The 18,325-nt window shown below is 43.4% G+C and overlaps 1 protein-coding gene and 1 long non-coding RNA gene across 3 annotated transcripts in view; one reads left to right on the forward strand and one right to left on the reverse strand.

The window, feature by feature from the left end:
• RCSD1 (RCSD domain containing 1) overlaps positions 1-17,961 on the reverse strand; it is a 34,923-nt gene extending 16,962 nt beyond the window's left edge. For both annotated transcript variants that reach the window (XM_031612703.2, XM_031612702.2), the window contains exon 1: positions 17,755-17,961. In XM_031612703.2, the coding sequence (XP_031468563.1) occupies positions 17,755-17,760 (6 nt within the window). In that variant the 5' untranslated portion in view covers positions 17,761-17,961. The remainder of the gene's footprint in view (positions 1-17,754) is intronic.
• Positions 3,600-10,311, forward strand: LOC149919864 (uncharacterized). Its single transcript, XR_016472081.1, has 2 exons — positions 3,600-8,219; positions 10,173-10,311. It is a non-coding gene; the product is annotated as an uncharacterized LOC149919864 (long non-coding RNA).
• Positions 17,962-18,325: the final 364 nt, after the last annotated feature.

The raw sequence follows: 18,325 nt of genomic DNA on the forward strand, positions 1-18,325 counted from the left end.
CTTCCCATCTCTTTCTCTAGCCTTCTTCACAAATCATTCTCATTGGAGACTGTCCAACTCCCTGTTTCAGGAGGGATTTATATGGTTTATTTATTCACTTGGCCTCTTATCTGGCAATGCTGCTGCTCCTCATCTGCTCATGGTAAATTTTAACTATTGGCAGAAGCCCCAGATAGAAGTGGCTGCAGCTGTGCCTGCTGTGATACCTTATAGCCAGTCCTGTCTGTCATTGTGTCTGTGTAGCTCCCTGCAATTCAGGTCCAAGGCTCCTACTTGCATTTCCTACTGTTCATTACAGAACAGGAGCGACAGTAACTGTGTTGTCGTCCACCACAGCAAAAGCTGTGATGAGTACTGTGTGAGTCACATCTCTGCAAACCTGCCATAACAGAGCTTTATTGCAGGTTTTTTTCAGGTGAAGATAGGTCCCAAATACCTCGCAGTTCTGTCAAGGGCATCCTCTGTGCTGGAAAAGAAATATTAATTTTTCTACTTTTCTTTCTGTCATGTTTTCTTTGTTCTTGTTTTCTTAGCTTCTTTTATCAGGAGCTAAACACTTCAATTTTGCAAACTGTCAGGTATCTTCTTAAATCCTTCCTTTGGGTAGATTTTACAGTGGAGATCAAGCTTCTTGCCTGAGAGCAAATCACTGCAACCTATCTCTCAAGTTTGCAAGTAAGTTAGTCGCAAGAGTAACTCTGAGACGTGTAACATCCCTCCTCAGAAATGGTACCCAGTTCAACACTTATCCCACCACAGATGACTGAACATGAGTGTGTGTCTGAACTCAACAGCAAGGCTGTTACATAGCCACAGTAATGGTGAGAAAGAAGTTCTGACCATAACACAGAACTGAACAGTATGAGAAACAGGGACTTCAAAGGAAGCTTGCATGTTGGGTTTTAGGAGAAAGGGCAGGAAAATCTTACTGTACATGAAATATGTAAAAATATGTAAAATTTTCCTTGTTTGGGAAGAGTTTACTTTATGGAAACATTTTTTTTTTTAGACTTGCAGTGGTCTGGGCTTAATTTTCTCCTCTAAGGGTTCCCTTGTGAACTGCTGCCATCTTGGCACTGAGGGTCAGGCGCTGCACAAGGGGTAACAGGAGGATATTTCAACTCATTAATGATGAGCAGCCTTCCTCTAGAAGACAGCAAGCAGCTCCCAAACACAGTGCAGCTGTTTCAAAACTACAGGGACTCAGATCTGCCAGATTTAAAGGCTCATGTAAGGAAGACTAGGGAACTAGGCCAGGGTGGGAGATATCTGGTAGAAATTAGTAAAGGGACAGACAAATGCTTTTCAAAGAAAGGGACTCTGTGTTGATCTTGTCTGCTATGCTGTAGCAAAGTGGTAACGATCTCCTACTTTACCTACTAAAAATAGAAGGGAAATTTCTGCTGGCTATCCTTCTTTCAGTGGCTTGCACTACCCATGCCTACATGTAAAAGGCCCTAGTTAAGTAGCACAATGGTTGGAGTGTGACTTTTCCCCAGAAAGTTTAGCTGTTTCTTTGGATGAGAAACTTGCTCAGGGTCCTTCTCTGGTACTTCTCTCCAGGTAACCTGGGATTGCCTAGAGTTTCTGAAGATCACAGCCAATGTTTATTGTAAATAAAAAAAGCACCTGAACTGCACTGGGCTACAGACATCACTAAGTAGGTGGCTGGAGCTAGATGATGTGTCTTAAGGGTATTCAAGTACAGGTGCAGATATGTTATCCCCAGCAATGCTGTGCCTGCTGCTGTGAGCAGAGCCAGCCAGTCTGGGGGGAACTGGGAAGAAGAGAGCAGCCAGTGCCAGAGGAAACATCTGTAGACCCCAGGAAATTAGAAGTGGCAAATCTACTATCTGCTTTCCGCTTCAGAGAGTGACTAGAATGCAAATAAAATGAGATAAGGGTTATTTTAAACTACCCTCTAAGAAGTTCCCCCTTTGCTGTTGATCATAGAACCACAGAATAGTTTGGGTTGGAAGGGACCTTTAGGGTCACCTCGTTCCAACCCCCCTGCTATAGGCACAGACACCTCCCTCTAGACCAGGTTGCTCAAAGTCCCATTCAGCCTGGCCTTGAATGCTTCCAGGGAGAGGACATCCACAACCTCTCTGGGCAACCTGTTCTAGTGTCTCACCACCCTCACAGCAAAGAATTTCTTCCTAATATCTAGTCTAAATCTACTGTCTTCCAGTTTAAAACCATTTTCCATTGTCCTGTTGCTACATGCCCTTATAAAAAGTCCCTCCCCAGCTTTCCTGTAGGCACCTCCACATACTGGAAGGCTGCCCTAGAAGCCTTCTCTTTTCCAGGCTGAAGAGCCCCAGCTTGCTCAGCTTGTCCTCACAGAGGAGGTGCTCCATCTTCATGTCCCTCCTCTGGACCAACTCCAACAGCTCCATGTCCTTCCATGTTGAAGCCCCAGAAATGGACACAGTACTCCAGGTGGGGTCTCATGAGAGCAGAGAAGAGGGGCAGAATCACCTCCCTTAACCTGCTGGTCATGCTTCTTTTGATGCAACCCAGGATACAGCTGGCCTTCTGGGCTGCAAGTGTACACTGCTTATGTTGAATATTCCATCAACTGACACCCCGAAATCCTTCTTCTCAGAGCTTCTCTCAAGACATTTGCAACCCAGCCTGTATCTGTTCTTGGGATTGCTCTGATCCAGATGCAGGACCTTGCACTTGTCCTTGCTGAACTTCATGAAGTTGGCATGGGCCCACATCTCAAGCCTGTCCCAGTCCCTCTGGATAGCATCTCTTCCCTCTGGAGTGTCAGCTGTACCACTTAGCTTGGTGTCATCTGCAAACTTGCTGAGGGTGCACCCAACCCCACTGTCTGTGTCACTTACAAAGATGTTAAATAACACTGGTCCCAGCACTGATCTCTGAGGAATGCCACTCATCACCAGATTCCACTGACTGCAACTCTCTGAGTGCAACCATTCAGACAATTCCTTATCCAGTGAGTGGGCCATCCATCATATTCATTTTTCTCCAATTTAGTGACAAGGATGTCACGCGGGACAGTGTCAAACATTTTGCATAGGTCCAGGTAGACCTATGCAGTTACTCTTCCTTTATCTGTTGACACTGTAACTCCATAATAAAAAGTCACCAAGTTAGTCAGGCATGACTTGTGCTTGGTGAAACCATGTTGGTTACCATCAATCACATCATCTTTATTTTCCATGTGCCTTAGTAGGGTTTTCAGGATCTGTTCCATGATTTTGCCAGGCACAGAGGTGAGACTGACTAGCCTTTAGTTCCCTGGATCTTCTTTTCTTCCCTTCTTGAAAATGGGGTTTAAGTTTCCCCTTTTCCAATCAGTGGGAACTTCACTAAACTGCCATGACCTTTCAAATATGATGGATAGCAGCTTGGCAGCATCATCTGCCAGTTCCCTCAGAACCCATGGATGGAACTCATCAGGTCCCATGGACTTGTGCAGATGGTCTAGAACCTGATTTTCACTTACAGCAGACAGATCTTCCTTCTCCCAGTTCTTACCTTTGCTTTCTGCAGCTTGGATGGTGTGGCTATAGCCCTTAATAGTGAAGACTGAGGCAAAGAAGTCATTGAGCACCTCAGCTTTCTCCCTGTCCCTCACGATCAGGTCTCTAGTTTCCTTCTGGAGAGGGCCTACATCTTCCCTGGCCTTCCTTTTATCACTGGCACATCTGTAGAAACTCTTCTTGTTCCCCTTTATGTCTCTGACTAGATTTAGTTCTATCTGGGTTTTAGCTTTCTTAACCTTATCCCTGGCTGCTTGGACAACTTCTTTGTAGTCCTCCCAGGTAACCCATTCCTGTTTCCATGCCCTATAGACTTTTTTGTGCTTAAGTAAGACCGGGAGCTCCTTGCTGATCCATGGAGATCTTCTGGCATTCTTGCCCGCCTTGCTTTTTTGATGCACTTCTTGCAAAATGGGTACAATGCTAATGTTTTGTAGTGTTGTTTTTCATGATTGATGTAAGGTTGGTAACAATGCCAGCTTTTATAACATTTTCTGAAAGGTATTTCTTCTCCTCAGCATAACTGCATGAAGTCTTAGTTTAACTTAATCAGGTGGGACTTCTGCTGCTCTCCTCACAACCTCCTGGATCCAAAAGTGAAGAAAGCAGACTCCTGTATGCCTATGTGGCTTTTATTAATAACTTAGCCTATCTGGTCTGGAAAGGCCCTTATATAGGAAGAGAATGCCAGCCACCCTGTACTAGTCTTTGGCTGGTGTTGCAAATTTCTGAGGTTCGATTTATGACAAGTTGTTCTTTTCTTTATGCCATCGTATGTAATTCTCAGGAGTGCCTGGTCTGTGTTTTCTAAACAGTGCCTGGTGAGATTAGTAAAACCAGTATCACTGCAAATGATGCACGTTAAACCTTGACTGTCCCACTTAGTAATGAGAGTATTTAGCAATTATATAGTACCTGTAAGTTGTATTACCAGAACATCACTCCAAACCTTCAAAACCTTCATGGTTAGGAGTCTTGACTGAGAGATGTACTACTTTATGCATTTTTACGTGCACTAGCAATTGTTGCATACACCACAGAGACAGTTCTGAGGGAAATCTATCAGGAGACATACTAGGAGATAGCTATCAGGGGAGAACTCAGCCCATTAGGACACAGGTGCACACTTCCCTCTGCCCTAGAGAACTGTGGATTCTTTGCTACGTGCTGGCAGGGCTTTAGCAGGAAGGCTGGTGAGTGCTTGCCCTAGCTCTGACCTCAGCAACAGATTAAAAATCATCTCCTGTTAGACAGAACAGAGAGTCTCAAGGCCACACCCCTTGACGACAGAACTGAACCCAGGCCATCCACTTCCTGAGCAACTATCTTATCATATCTGTCAAAGGCTGCCAAGAAGGGGTTGATCAAGTGCCACCCTTACCTAAAGAGGCAGTGAACTGCAGCACCGGTCTCTGTTGGGCTGTGGGCCTGCGCAGGGCCAGCATGTATGTAAGCTCAGCCTGTCACCTTTGGAGATGGAAGCAGCTTTTGGCTCTGCCATGTACAAAATGAAGCATCTGGCTGATCATCCAAGATTTACTGCTTGGTGAAGAAGGTGGCAGACCATTTCAAACTTATTTATTTTCTTTGTACATATAGTGTTTTGGAAGTCCTTGACTGAGGCAACTGCAGAAACCTGCAGCAACACAGGAGCACTGCCATTTCCTTCCCTCTGAGCAGTGCATTTCATGAGCTGCCTAATTCTGTTGGTGTTCACAGTGCTGAGAGTATTCTCCCGGGGAAAGGAGAGGGCAATAGAGATGAGGATGTGGGGCAGGGGGAATGTAACAGGGAAATGCCTCATTTCTAACACCAGTTTGGTCTGGGCTGCAGGTCGGTCATGAACCAGTCAGAAGGGGCAACTCCAGGCTTGTACAGAAGCAGAACTCCAAGCACTGGTCAAGTTTTAACACCGAGCAAGCAGATGCATTGTGAAGTGAAAGAGGCAGCAGTCAGGCGACGATTGCAAGGTTTTTTCCAGGCCAAAGAATGGATTACAGTGTTTCAGTTCTGCATAAACAGTACAGTTATCTTGTACAGAATGACTTGTGCTCAGCTATTCAAAATCCAGGGCAGAATTTCAGTCTGGGCTACACAAGTTCCACTTTGACTTTATCTTCCACTGCCCACTAGTTTTCTACAAGAGTCATATCTGAAGATGACTGCACTATGCATTAAGATTTCCCATTGAAAGGGATCCGATCCCTATAGTCGCAGTGTTGCACAGCTGCTCATGACAGTGTCAAATAGGACACATTCATCTGATGCTGTGCTCGCACCAAGGGATCCATCAGCTCAGACACAGTACTGTGTGAACATGCATGCAGACCAAGTATCTGCATTTCATGTCTGTGTCCATGGAATGTAGTCATCTGGATTCTGTGCAACACAGAATTCTTTGGGCATGTACTAATTGAGAAGCTCAGCTTCTATGAAACTCTTCCTAAGTATGTCCTGAGAACTTCTAGCACCTACAAAGGGCTGATCTTTTTTGATAGAATTTCAGTCTGGTTTCTAACAGAAACAGTTTTTTTTAGGGAAAATAAAGAAAGAGATAATATGCGGTACAGTTATAAGGGTGTCTTAAGGACACTTTTCTAGACAACAGATTTCATGTCTTGGTCACGTGCATCGCTTGTTTTTCTTGGCCTGTTTGTACAGCTTACTTTTCCTGTCTGTTGCTGTACAGCTGTACTATAACAATTGTCTGTGTGCACAATAGCGTACATAGGCTTAGCGAGTAAAGTCAGAGTATGATTTCCCTAGACCTCTAAGTCAACAATATGAGAGGAAGGAGAAGCTCAAGGATGATGAAAGTAGTAAAAATGAAACACTGAAGTAAGATTTAGATGAGAGAATGTGCAAAAAAGGCTCCGAAGAGACTAGGAGGGCAAGAGGACTCCTACTGCAGTGAGCACACGGGAGGCCCAGAGGAGAGGTAGGGAGCTGTAATAAAAGGCTGTTAAGCATCTATGAGCCCTAACATTATGGAGGGGAGAAGCAGTGCCGTGTACAGTAAGAAGAGATCATGGTCATTAAGATCACTAGATTTTTAAAATTAATAACAAGATTTGCTTGTGGTCAGTGAAGAGGAAAGAGTAGATGGACTCATTGGAGAGGTAAAAATCTACATTGGACAGATAACTACAAGGCCAAATACCTAGAGACAAGGCAACTCAGAAAACAGGGCAAGCAGATAAGCCTCATTAACACATTCAATCAATTCAAGGAGAAATGTTTTCAGCCTTTCCTGTAAAAGGATTGTGCTTATGTAATTGCCACATTACAAACCTGACACAACAGCTTGCAGACAGGCCAAGCAGACGGCTTGAAAGTAATTTCAGACAGCAGGAAAAGGTTTGTGGATAAAGTTGCTATCTGGCTGAATCCAGCCATACTAAGCCACACGAGGGGAGTAACACTGAAAAGCACAGAGGCTCTGACCATACATGCAGCATAGCAAGTTTTCTATGGAGCAGCCCCATGCAGAAGGAGCTTTCCTGTAACCTGAAACAGCACCAACTTCAAAAGATTGTCACTGATATGTTTTAAGCCCAGACACACCACATAAGGTTCTCCTTTGGTGTGTATTAGTGTCTCTATTCCAGACTTCCAGACTTATTCCAGACACTGCTGTGATGAGGGCAAGACATGCTCTTTAGGAGAGGCTGAGATTTTCTAGGTGCTACAGCTTCAAGAAAAAAAAAAAACAGCAAAATTCAGAGATCAGTAACTTAGTATAATGCTAGAGTAAATGGTAATGTATTTCAAACCGTCTAACTGCTACCCAGCAAAGCTTTGCACTGCATAGTGGAGCTGAGCCATCAGTGGCCTTCAGCAATGACATACAACCATGCCACTAATTTAACAAAGATCTCTACAGTTACTAAGTCTAACTTTTCTAGAAGACTTATTGAAACTGTCCTCCTCTTATGAAAGCCTGGGAACTCAGTGTCCTTTGAGTTAATATTGTCTGTTTAAAAATACTGGCTGTATTTATCTGGAACAAACAGCTTCAAGAAATTTCTGGTCATCATAAATGAGAATTTGGCCTTAAAAGAACAGTTTTAATATTGTAGAGTTCTTCTCTTGCTCCAAGTGAACACCAGTGACACATCTGTAGTCTTTTTCCATTAAGTTTACAATAGTGAGAAGTGTTTTTTGGGGAAATAATTTGTGTGTCTAAAACATGAGTACTGACAGTGAGCCAGAATCTTGCAGCAGATAATACTGAGCATTTCTATTAGTTGAGACTACAAAAATGTGAATTGGAATGATGAAAACCAGGTCCCTTAACTGCCTTAAGGAAAGTCACATTGAGGGAAGTTAATGGGCATTACTTTGGCAGTAAGATTCAGCATCAACTCAGAGCCCTTACACCACTTTCCTAAATAACTGAAGAACCTTGATGCCTTTCAAACACCACCACTGCTGATTTCTCCAAACTTAATCTTAACAAAATGAACACCTACATAGCTTTCAGCTTACCTTAGGAGTAACTCTGTTTTTTCTTGTGTGTCAAGCAGGATATATAGACCTGTCAGCAACACCACCTCTGTCTGATGGGAGCCCTCTAGCAACAACTGCTGCCTGAAAACTTGGTTGACATAACCAGACGTGAGCTACTGCAGATAACTAAAATGCACATGAAAGGCTTTTGGGGAGACAAAAAGGGTTATTTCTCAGAAATTATTCTTTGAATAGGTAAGTCACTGATGTTGTGTGGTTTAGGAATTTAGAGACACTCCAGATCTGAAACAGCTCCTTCAGAGCCAAGGGCTGATCTTTACCCCTAATACAGTGATGTTGATGTCCTAATCTACAGCTGACAACAGCTGTGCTCAAGACTGCAGTCTGGCTGGACTGAAGCGCACGTCTTCCCATGTGTCCCATGTGTCCTTTAGCAACGAATATCTGGGATCTGTCCTTGAGATATTCATGCTACAAATGCTAGCAAATGTCTCTATGGTTGAGGGGTGAGATAGTAGTACTGAAGATGTGCATTAATAGCTACTGTAAGACATCATCCACTTACCCAGCACACTATCTGCATCAGATGCTTGCTCAGCTTATACTCCTGGCCTGGGTTTTCCCCAGGATCATTCTTCAGCTGTGGGGAAGTGATGCCATTTGTGAGCCATGTATATCCAGCCTACATGAGCCTAGTCTCTCCTCACCTGAGGCACATGGGGGACGTGTGCATACTATTTGAGAGCAGAGTATACAATATATGAGCCATAGTTATCTGATAGAGGCTCCTGAAACAAACAGCTTTCTGTTGATTAAAATGTACCTTGCAGAAAATTATTCTTTTAAGCCATCTGAAACATGCTGTGGCTTTAAGTAACTTTCACAGCACTGCATAGCACACAATGCGAGGCCACGCTATGCTCCCACCTACACAAATTGACACACATGGGTAGCTGCTCTGAAGGAAATGAGCAGACTTAATGGAACAGCCATAGGAAGCAGCTCAGCCCTGTGAATTAGCTTTCAACTGCTTTTCAGTTTGGCTTCTCTTTTGCTTGCTTCACATGGGGTGAGGGAAAGGCCGGCTTTTAGCAGAGGTCTGAAGATGAACTTCAAGAGGAGGAATTGTGCTCAGGCACAAGATGCTTCAGGTGAGATGAGGAAGGACAGCTCTTGGACTGATAAAGCAGTTAAAGATGCAGGTACATATTCAATCTGAATTAATTGTCTAATCTGAAGCTATTCCGAAGGCCAAATTAGTAATCAGAGTAAGTGAACTGTCAATGAAAGGACACAGAGAATGTGAAGAAGCAGTGACAGTTTAAAATGCTTTGGTTAAAATATTTATGTAGATTGTGATCCCTCCAAATTTAAACTTGATATTAGATACAGCCTGGTTGCAGCAGCACAGGGTTTCATCTCTTCTCAATTTATCATGCTGGGAACTGAAAGTCAGAAGGGTAAATGAGCTTGCACAGTGCTCCCAACTGCTGTGGCTTCCAGGACACATCAGTTAGGACTGTACTATCTTTGTAACACATTGCTATTAAATTAGGTCTACACTGGATACAAGCAGGGCAGAGAAGGAGGTTCGTATTTATCTGGGCCAGGAATTTAGTCTAAAAAGATATGCAGATATGGAAGGGAGGAAAGTGATAGTAAGCATGCAACCAGCAGCCAACTTGAGGTGTGAATGCTAAGCTACATCCACAGAGATGTCTTTTCAGTGGGACCCTGGAAAGCTTGGTAGCACCTGCTGTTCTTAGGAACTAGATTTGCAAGACTTCTTTCTCAGCATCTGCCCTCCTTGCAGCTCTGCAGCTCCTGTAGAGCTGGGCCTACGCTGGGCAAAGAAATCCAGGCAGCTGTAGTTTGCAGCTATGTTTGGGAATGTCTACCCAAATTTTCAAGCTCTAAATTTTCAAGCTGAGTCTGGATCAGCTGTAATGTAATTAGGAATTTAGTGATTTCCACTGGTGAATGATTCTGATATATACCCTCAGGAGAATGCTACAGCTTAGCCCTTGATAGGGATTCTTCTGTGATCTGAAAAGGACAATTACTTCTGTTCCTAAGTTAACCAGCTTATGAAGTTCTCCCGATAACCCCATAAAGGAGAAACTTTATTTTTGTAGGAGCTTTGAAATACCCTACCCACACCAACGTTCTATTTCTTTCTCCAAACAGCTGTCTGAAACTCTTACATGTTCTTTCTGTGACAAGAAGAGAGACCGAGTTCCTTCAGCCTCAGACACAGTTTCTGCAGGTGGGGCACTGGCACCAGGTGTACAGGAAGCACAGACTCAGTGCCTGCACATTACTCAGTGAGTAAATCAACATTAGATTGCTTTGACCAGCACATCCATGAATTCGCAGACCTTAAAGTGAGAGGTTTTGAGAAGAAAAATTATATTCAATTTACATGAGAATAAACCAGGAATGTTAATTTGTGGAGCAGATAAAGAATAAATACCACGTAACAGCTGCATTACTTGACAGGTTTCTTTCCCATAGGTAACAAAAAGATAAGGCTTCTAGCTTTGGCCTTTGAGAATCTACAACCTACACTGATGCTTGCTACAAAGGCTTGAAGAGGCGCTGTGGATGATGCAGACCTCAGTTTGCTGGGTCAGAGTGTGAAGCTGCCACAGGATGGACCCTGTAGGACTGGGCCTTGAGCTCCACACTTTTGAGCAATGCCTTGAAGGATGTGGAATGAGGAAATAGCTGGTGGGTGACCATCGCAGTTATGTGTGATCAGAACTGGAACAGTGTGAGATGCCACTGATGAGGGCAGGAGACATGTGGGAGGGCAGTCGAATACAGTCGAATACGCATGGAATGAGTTCCATGCTCAGTACATACAAAGGAGTAGGGGTACAAGAGCCAAGAAATCCTATGGTCCAGTCTGTGGGCAAAGGTTTCTTGAGTTATACAGAGTAGGACTTGAAGTTACATGAGATTAAAAGTCCTAGTATTAGTGGAAAAGACAATGATCTAGGAGATGAAAGAGCTATACAGAGCAGAACTCAATATTACATAAGGTTAATAGTCCTGGCATCAGTGGAAAAGACAGTTGTGTCAAGAATAGAGATGAAAGTGACAGTGCTAAAATTGTTTCCCTTCTGCATGAGTGACCTGCCTGACTTGTTTCATTTCTGTGCCCTGTTACCTCATAGTCCAGAGTATTTAGCAATCCATCCCTTTTCTTCCTCTATGCTCATTTTACAGACACCTGCTGTCTACAGAACTGGTGTGCATGTGTGTACTTGCTTGCACTGACAGCCCCTGTGCCTCTAACAGAACAAATAGCTTGAAACTGAAACTGGCAATGAAAGTATGGGTTTGCATGGAGGGATGGTGTTGACAACTCCATGCTCATTATACATACTAGCAAGGTAACCAAATTAAAGTACACACATATCACAAGTTAAATACACACAAGCTGCATGGCCCAAGGGTTGAAATTCCTAGGAAACCTGGCACACAAGCTCCAGTGTATGTATGTGAAAAGAGAGGAGAAACAAAGTGGACCTTTTTCACCCAAACTTACATCAGTGGAAAATGGTACTCAGCAGTAAGGTATTTCAAGAGGGTTGACTTGAAATAACAATTATTGCTGTTGCAGTTCACAGTTTTACAGGATAAAGAAATCCATTCTTAAAACAGGAAGAAACAGTAACATCAGTTTTGCGTTTTACACATGACTGTTCCCAGAGTCTTTTAGGTATTATGTCAGTGTATTTTGACCTAAATTTCCAGAAGGCAGAAGTTTGCAGAGCTTGAACAATGTGATGTAGCAGAAAGGAATCATAAATGCTTTTTGGTCCCAATGCTGAGTTGCCACTGACTTCTGCCAGCAGCTGCACACACAGAAGGACTGCAGAAACAGCACTGTCCTGCCCCTCTGGTGGCCCCATCAATACTATTGCTTGAACTCAAGAGAAGACAGCTCCTGACACTGGCCTTTTAATGCTCTCTCCAATTAAATCACTCACATCTTCATTTTGATCCAATTATTCCTAGGCACATTGCTTTTCCAAAGCACTAAATGATCATTTACCCTGTTAAAAGGTTTAGATTCCTGTCCCCTGTCTGACTGTATAGCCACCCTGACTTGTTTACCTTCATACTTCTGAGTTAGCTTGTCCTCTCATTTGCATTTCTGTGTAAAAACACAAAACTGAACAAATAATTGGTCTGCATCCACTAGATACTGAGGCTTTCCAAACTGCACACATTATTTGTTGTCTTTGAAAAGCTGTGGTCTACGTGAGCATTAAATTTCTTGCCTTAAGAAGAAGTACATAGCTTGGTTTCTTGATAAAGCATTTGGTAGAGGTACTAAATTTTGTGAAATGCTTCAGTATGCTCAGAAAAGCACCACTGTATGCCATAGCTACCAAACTGCACAACAGCACAATCTGAGCTGTTGTCATGCATGGTATTAAGAGCATGAGTTTCAGACATTTGAGATGAAGAAAGGCTTTGTTGAAGCTGGCACTGGTAAATCAATATCCTTTGCAGATTGGCTACTAGTCATCCATTCTGACCAAAAAAGTGTGCATCTCATTACAAAGGTTGAACAGGTTTATTTGCACAAGCACACTAGGTTATGAAAAAGAGCTTACCATCTTGTTGTCTGTTGGGTTTGAGTTCTATTAAAATTTGATGCTAAGAACAGAAGGAAAATGACATGCATCTGTATGAGGTGTCAATTTAGCAGGTGAGGTTTGAGTCTTTGAAGATGACTTGAAGAAGCTCCTTTTTGCAAGTGATGCATTCCTATCTGACGGGAATTTAGTCTAATCTCTTCTCTCTCATGGGTGAAAACTTCTTTCTGCACTAATGGGGCAGATAAGCCTTGTCTCTGTCAATACATTACCAACACGTATATACTGAGGAGAAGGTATGCTCAGACTTGATGCAAATATAAAAGCATTCTGGCATGAGAGTATAGCTGGATATGTAAGTGGCTTGGATGAAGTGAAACACCTACATGAAACACCATAAGAACAAAGAGCCCCAGGCCTTTGACAGGACCTAGGTGTGAAGCAACTGAGCAGTGGATCTGTAAAGTAACTTCTTATACAACAGATCTCCTGTCTATAGACCAAATTAATCCTCATCCATGCTGTGTTTCAAGATGCTGATGGCAAATAATTGTCCATAAGACATCAAAATAAGCTGTGTCTCTGCATTATTATATCACCTACAGCTAACAAGAGGGTAAAATAGACAGGTCCTCCAAACAGCTTTTTTTTTTTTTTTGCTGCTATTACAGCTGTTATCTCAGATCCCAACATGAGGTTATAGAGTTGGTGTAGAGGAAAAAAGAGTATCCACCCCTCTAGAGCCATTAACTGACTACTTGGAAACAGAGGAGAAAATCTCCCCTGGTTTGTATGGGCTTGGTCAATTCCTAGTCGAAAGCCAGCAGATCTTCCTAGCAACACCTATGGCAGCTATCTGTAAAGCAGTTCTGATGTTTTCCCTGCTCTTCAGATTAGCAGGTCCTGGGAATGTGGTAGAGAAGGTATGCGTAATATGCTGCTCAATGGTAATATGTCCTGCCAATTACACAGTGGAAGAAGACTCTTCCAAAAAGCTTTCACCATGACTGGTGAAACTCAGACACACAAAAGTCAAAATGGGGAGTAAGGGACAGGAAGGGTTCAGAAGAATCATGCATTCTCTACTGGAACAAGAAAAGATTAGATTCTGCACACCATTTATCCTGGGTCCCCTCCAAGTAAAAGTCAGGGTCACAGCATCGCCATGGGCTTTGGTTTTGATCCTTCCTGTCTATCAAAAGGGGGCTTCCAGTCGCTACACTGTGGAAATCTAGCAAACTTGATCCTTTCCAGCTCTGCTGCAGACATGCTATTTACTGTCAGGCAAAACTAAACTTGTCCAGACTTAAGGAGTAAATTGAGGTCATATGGCACCTCTCCTAAAATACTCTTCCCTTTATTGATGCAGACTTTCTACATTAATGTGTTATTTTTTATGAGACTGGGGGAAAACAGTGGAGATAAGTGCATTTGCTGTTAAGTAAAAAGAAAATAAATAAAAGTGGAAAAGGAAGACTTTAACTTTTGCATTGAAAACCAAACAGAACAGCTTCCTGAGAAAGGGAAATTGTTTCCTGGCAAAGCTAGATATGGCATACAGCCTGTACTTATCTTGAATCCATGGCTGCAAGAGTGGAACTTATTCAACTCAATCCACCTTTACATGGCTTACTGTTCTACTGCTCTGGGAGGCTATAAAGGACACAAATTTCAGCCCTCTTGGCTACATATTCTTCATTCCCTCCACATCAGTCCCCTCGTGGGACAGATGATACACACTTTCTGCAGTTTTCCTAGGTCATGGTAAGCAGCTCTGTAGAAGGATAGCTCCCTTATATCTTGGGATGGAGCATCATTCCCCATGGCTGCTGAAGGGATGCAGCAGTTGGGGTGCTAGACCTGGAAATGTGCTCTGTTGTGATGTTAGGTTGAACACCGCAAAAAGGAAAAATGGCTTCTGACTTTGCCTGTCTGATGGAGCTCAGTTAGGGGATGTGTTTGAACCCAGAGGGGTTTCTGCAGGCTCACAGTGAGACAGAGAACGGAGTCAGACAAATTTTCTCTGGACAGCTCTACTCCTAACTAAAGAGACTGAAGCAGTCCCAAGGCCTCTTTATGGTATCTTCACCCAAGAAAGATAAGGCTACTGAAAAGAGCAGTGGAGCCACCACTCCTCAGATGTCCCAGATGAGGACATTGAGGTGTAGGGAGAGCACAGTGCTGGGGACTAGAGAAATGTCTAGTAAGTTACACAGTAGGAAAGTGAAAAAGTGAGCAGAGCCTCTGCTTAGAACTGAGCCTTTTCTCTGCTTAGCTGATGTAACAACAGACAAAATCAAGATCCAGCAGGAGTTAATTGTAGAAAGATATGAAATCTGTTGGTAGGCACAAAGGAGAGAGTAGTCTTCCTGAAATAAAGCTACTTGCAGCATCTTCACAACTAAGGGAACCCAGTGCACCATGGAGAGCCACCAAAGTGAAACTCTGGCTTGGATCGCTTCCCCTTGTTTTGTGAGTGAAGTTCAAATGTCTCCATGCTCCCAAGCTCCTACAGAGAGGCAGGAAAGAGGAATGCTATGACTGCTGTAGGTTATGAGCTGCAGAAAGCACTGTCAGTGGATGCCCTAACTCACAACAGCTAAGAGAATGAAACAGCTTGGATCAATTCCAAAAGTGTAAGCTAAGAAAACAACACAATCCTTTTTTTACTGTAGGTGCAAAGATTTAGTGACTGCTTTATGGACTCTTGCAGCTAACAGTCCATTTGTGGTAGATTCATGATTTTCAAGCTCATTTGATCAGCTTTAACACTGGAATAAAAACCAGTTCTCAAATCTGTCTTGCATCAAGGAGCTGGGTCTTTGCAAAAACAAAACAAAAAAGATCTTGAACATCAGCAGACTACAAAATTATATGAACTAGCAAGAATAGGGTCTTGCTGCATTTTTTGTCTTGCTTCTGTAGGTTCTTCAAAAACAGAGTCTTCCTGCCAAAGACGTGATGGAAATCATCTGTCTAGGTCAGCCCTCTGCCCTTCTTTCCCTAATGCTGGTAATCCTCATTTGTCCCACTAGAGCAAAGCGCTTGCCAGTTGTGCCAGCAGCAAAGCACAGAGCAGCTCTGCATGCTGTCGATGAAGCAAAAAGGGAAATGACAGAACTTCTTGTTCCTGTAGCACAGGACCATTACATGTTTTTAAAGCACAAACGGTAATGAGCCTCCGTGTCCTGCATACGCTGCCTGTGAAAAGCTCTCAGGAAGAAATAGAATATTGGCAGGTGGGAACTCACGTCTTTGCTCTTTGCTTTGTTTTGGTCTAATATCTTAGGTTTGGGACATCAGCCACATTTTGAAGGGTTGGTGCAAGGATGGGAGAACCCCCCCCTCTCCCCCCCAATAAAAATGTGTCTGGGGAGTTGAGGTGTTATAAAAATAAGAATGGATGCATAAATCTACAGCTGATCTGAAATCAAGATAGCATGAGTAAAGAGTTGGATATTGAGATCAGAATCAAAAGGATGAAAGTCATAGGCTAAATAATTCAGAGAAGCTTCCTGACAGTTGAACCCACTTGCAAGTGTGACACGTCTTCTGAAAGGAAACAAAGGTCCAGGCCTTGCAACTCTAAAACACCCCTGTAGCAGATGACAGAAAATATTGAGAGGTGCAGTCCCCTGTGGTGGTGAGAACAGGAGATGGGGCAAAGTGTCCTCAACAAGACAGAATATCTGTTTCAGCCCTCAATTATTTTTTGCTCCATATGCTACTTCCTGTGCAGAGCAGTGATAACAAATTAAGAGTTCAGTAGCCCCTCTGAGACGTGACAGGATACTACACAGTGAAAAAGTATGAAGCAAGCATTAATAGCTACTTATCCAGGTTTTGACAAATCTAAAAACCCTCATAAAGCTCCGTATTTGTCATGGCACGTATCATCTACACTGCATTGGTTTCAGCAGTGCTTGGTTCTGCTCAACACCAAAATTTTTTAGATAGTCTGTTGAGGACTTATCTTGTAATGAACGTGCCTGATCTTTAACCCCTGTCTGCAGGGCAGGCCAGCACAGATAACAAGGACTGCAATGTTAACACCTGGGCGTTATCAGAACTGCCCAGATGAGCTATGTGCTAGAAATCTTCAAAGAAAAATTACGGTGTGCCTGACTTTGTTGTGTGCTCCACACTGCTGGTGCCACACCAGTGCACAAAGAAAAGGCTTTTCTGGGAAGATTAATATAAAGTGTTTGGTAAGGTCTGTGTTTTGCTGAAATAAATATCCAGTCCTCTTTCGTCATTTGAGGTTTTGCCAATGTTGTAATCGCATTTCTATCTTCCATACCCCTCCTAAACACAATTTTTCCTCTGCCACTCAAAAATGGTTTGAAAAGCTAGTAAATCCAATCTCACATGAGCAAAGCAAGCACTGTCACCCCCACTTCATATGAATGGGAAAGGAGGCAAAGAGAGGTGAACTACCTTCCTAAGAAGCTGCTATACAAGAGAAGGTTTGGATTGAGAAGGCAGGGGACTCTCATTCCTACTTCCACCCCTGTCCATCAGCAGTGTGCCTGCCAAGAGACAAGAGCTCCTATTCCCTAGAAGCACGAGGCACACAGTGTGAAGAAAGTTGTCCCATGGCTGCACTGTTCCTTCGCCTTGCCACAGCAACAGCTCTCAAGTTTGCTTTCCTGAACCAAAATGCTGCTGGTAATGAAAGTGAGACTGCAAGATCCACGTGGAACAGGGGGGACAAGTGGGTCGAAATCACAGCTGCTGTTCTATGTATTGGCTAGGAATCAACCCCAAGGAGTCCACTAATCCTGTACAGTTTGTTCACTTTTCCTTACATGTGCAATTTTACTGAATTTTCAAATCCCCATTGGAAAATTATTCCTATTAAAATGTAACTCATTTTCCTACCTCGGAGACTAACTGCTAAAGTAAATGGCAGTCTTTCTCATTCCCCTTTCACAGATGTAATTTCTCCACATACCATCCCCCCACCTCCAAATCTGAACCCTGTAAAATATTCTGAGGTCCACGGCAGAGGCTGGAATTGTAGGGGAGATACATTTATCTGAACCTCGACAATAAGGCATTTTGAACCACCTTTAGTGAGAAATTGCTTTGCAAGGTGCAGCTAATGCAGAATCTAGGAGCAAGCCACAAGCAAGTGAAATGTAAGTTTTCTTTACCTCCATGTCCTGCTAGAGAGAGGTGTCCTCAGGGCAATCTTCCTTCCCCACCCCTTTCCCTCTTATCTGTGGGAAAACTTCAGCCGAGCCAGAGCAAAATCACGCTGCTGTGGAGGGTCTGTAATATCCACACTCCTGCTCAGCTTGAAAACTGACAGAGCCCAGTGAGTGGCCCTGCACTACGAACAAGGAAGAAGGGCGGGTGGGTGAGAGGAAGGGAGGGAGGGGAGAAGAGAGGAGAGGAGGGGAGGCAAGGCAATCAGAGTTTAAATTTAGACGCAAATCTAAACAGATACTGTCCTTCCCAGAGTGCTGTACTCATGAGACAACAAGCAGCAAACTCTGCTGCTGCGCCCAAACTTGGGGACACCATGTGTGCATTTTCTCCCTCCTTTTCTATCTCCCCTTCGTATTTCTATCACCCCGTTTATTTATTTGTTTGCTTCTCTTTCCAGCCCAGTCATGCCTCTATTTCTCTCTTTTGCTGGCAGTTGCTCCCCAACATCTGCCTCAGTCTCTCCCCTGTTCTCTCTTCTTTTTCCAAGTCCTCACAGTCTTCTCATTGTATTTG

Source organism: Phasianus colchicus, chromosome 1 (assembly GCF_987193195.1).
Source record: "Phasianus colchicus chromosome 1, bPhaCol1.hap1.1, whole genome shotgun sequence".
In the NCBI taxonomy this organism is placed as follows: domain Eukaryota; kingdom Metazoa; phylum Chordata; class Aves; order Galliformes; family Phasianidae; genus Phasianus; species Phasianus colchicus.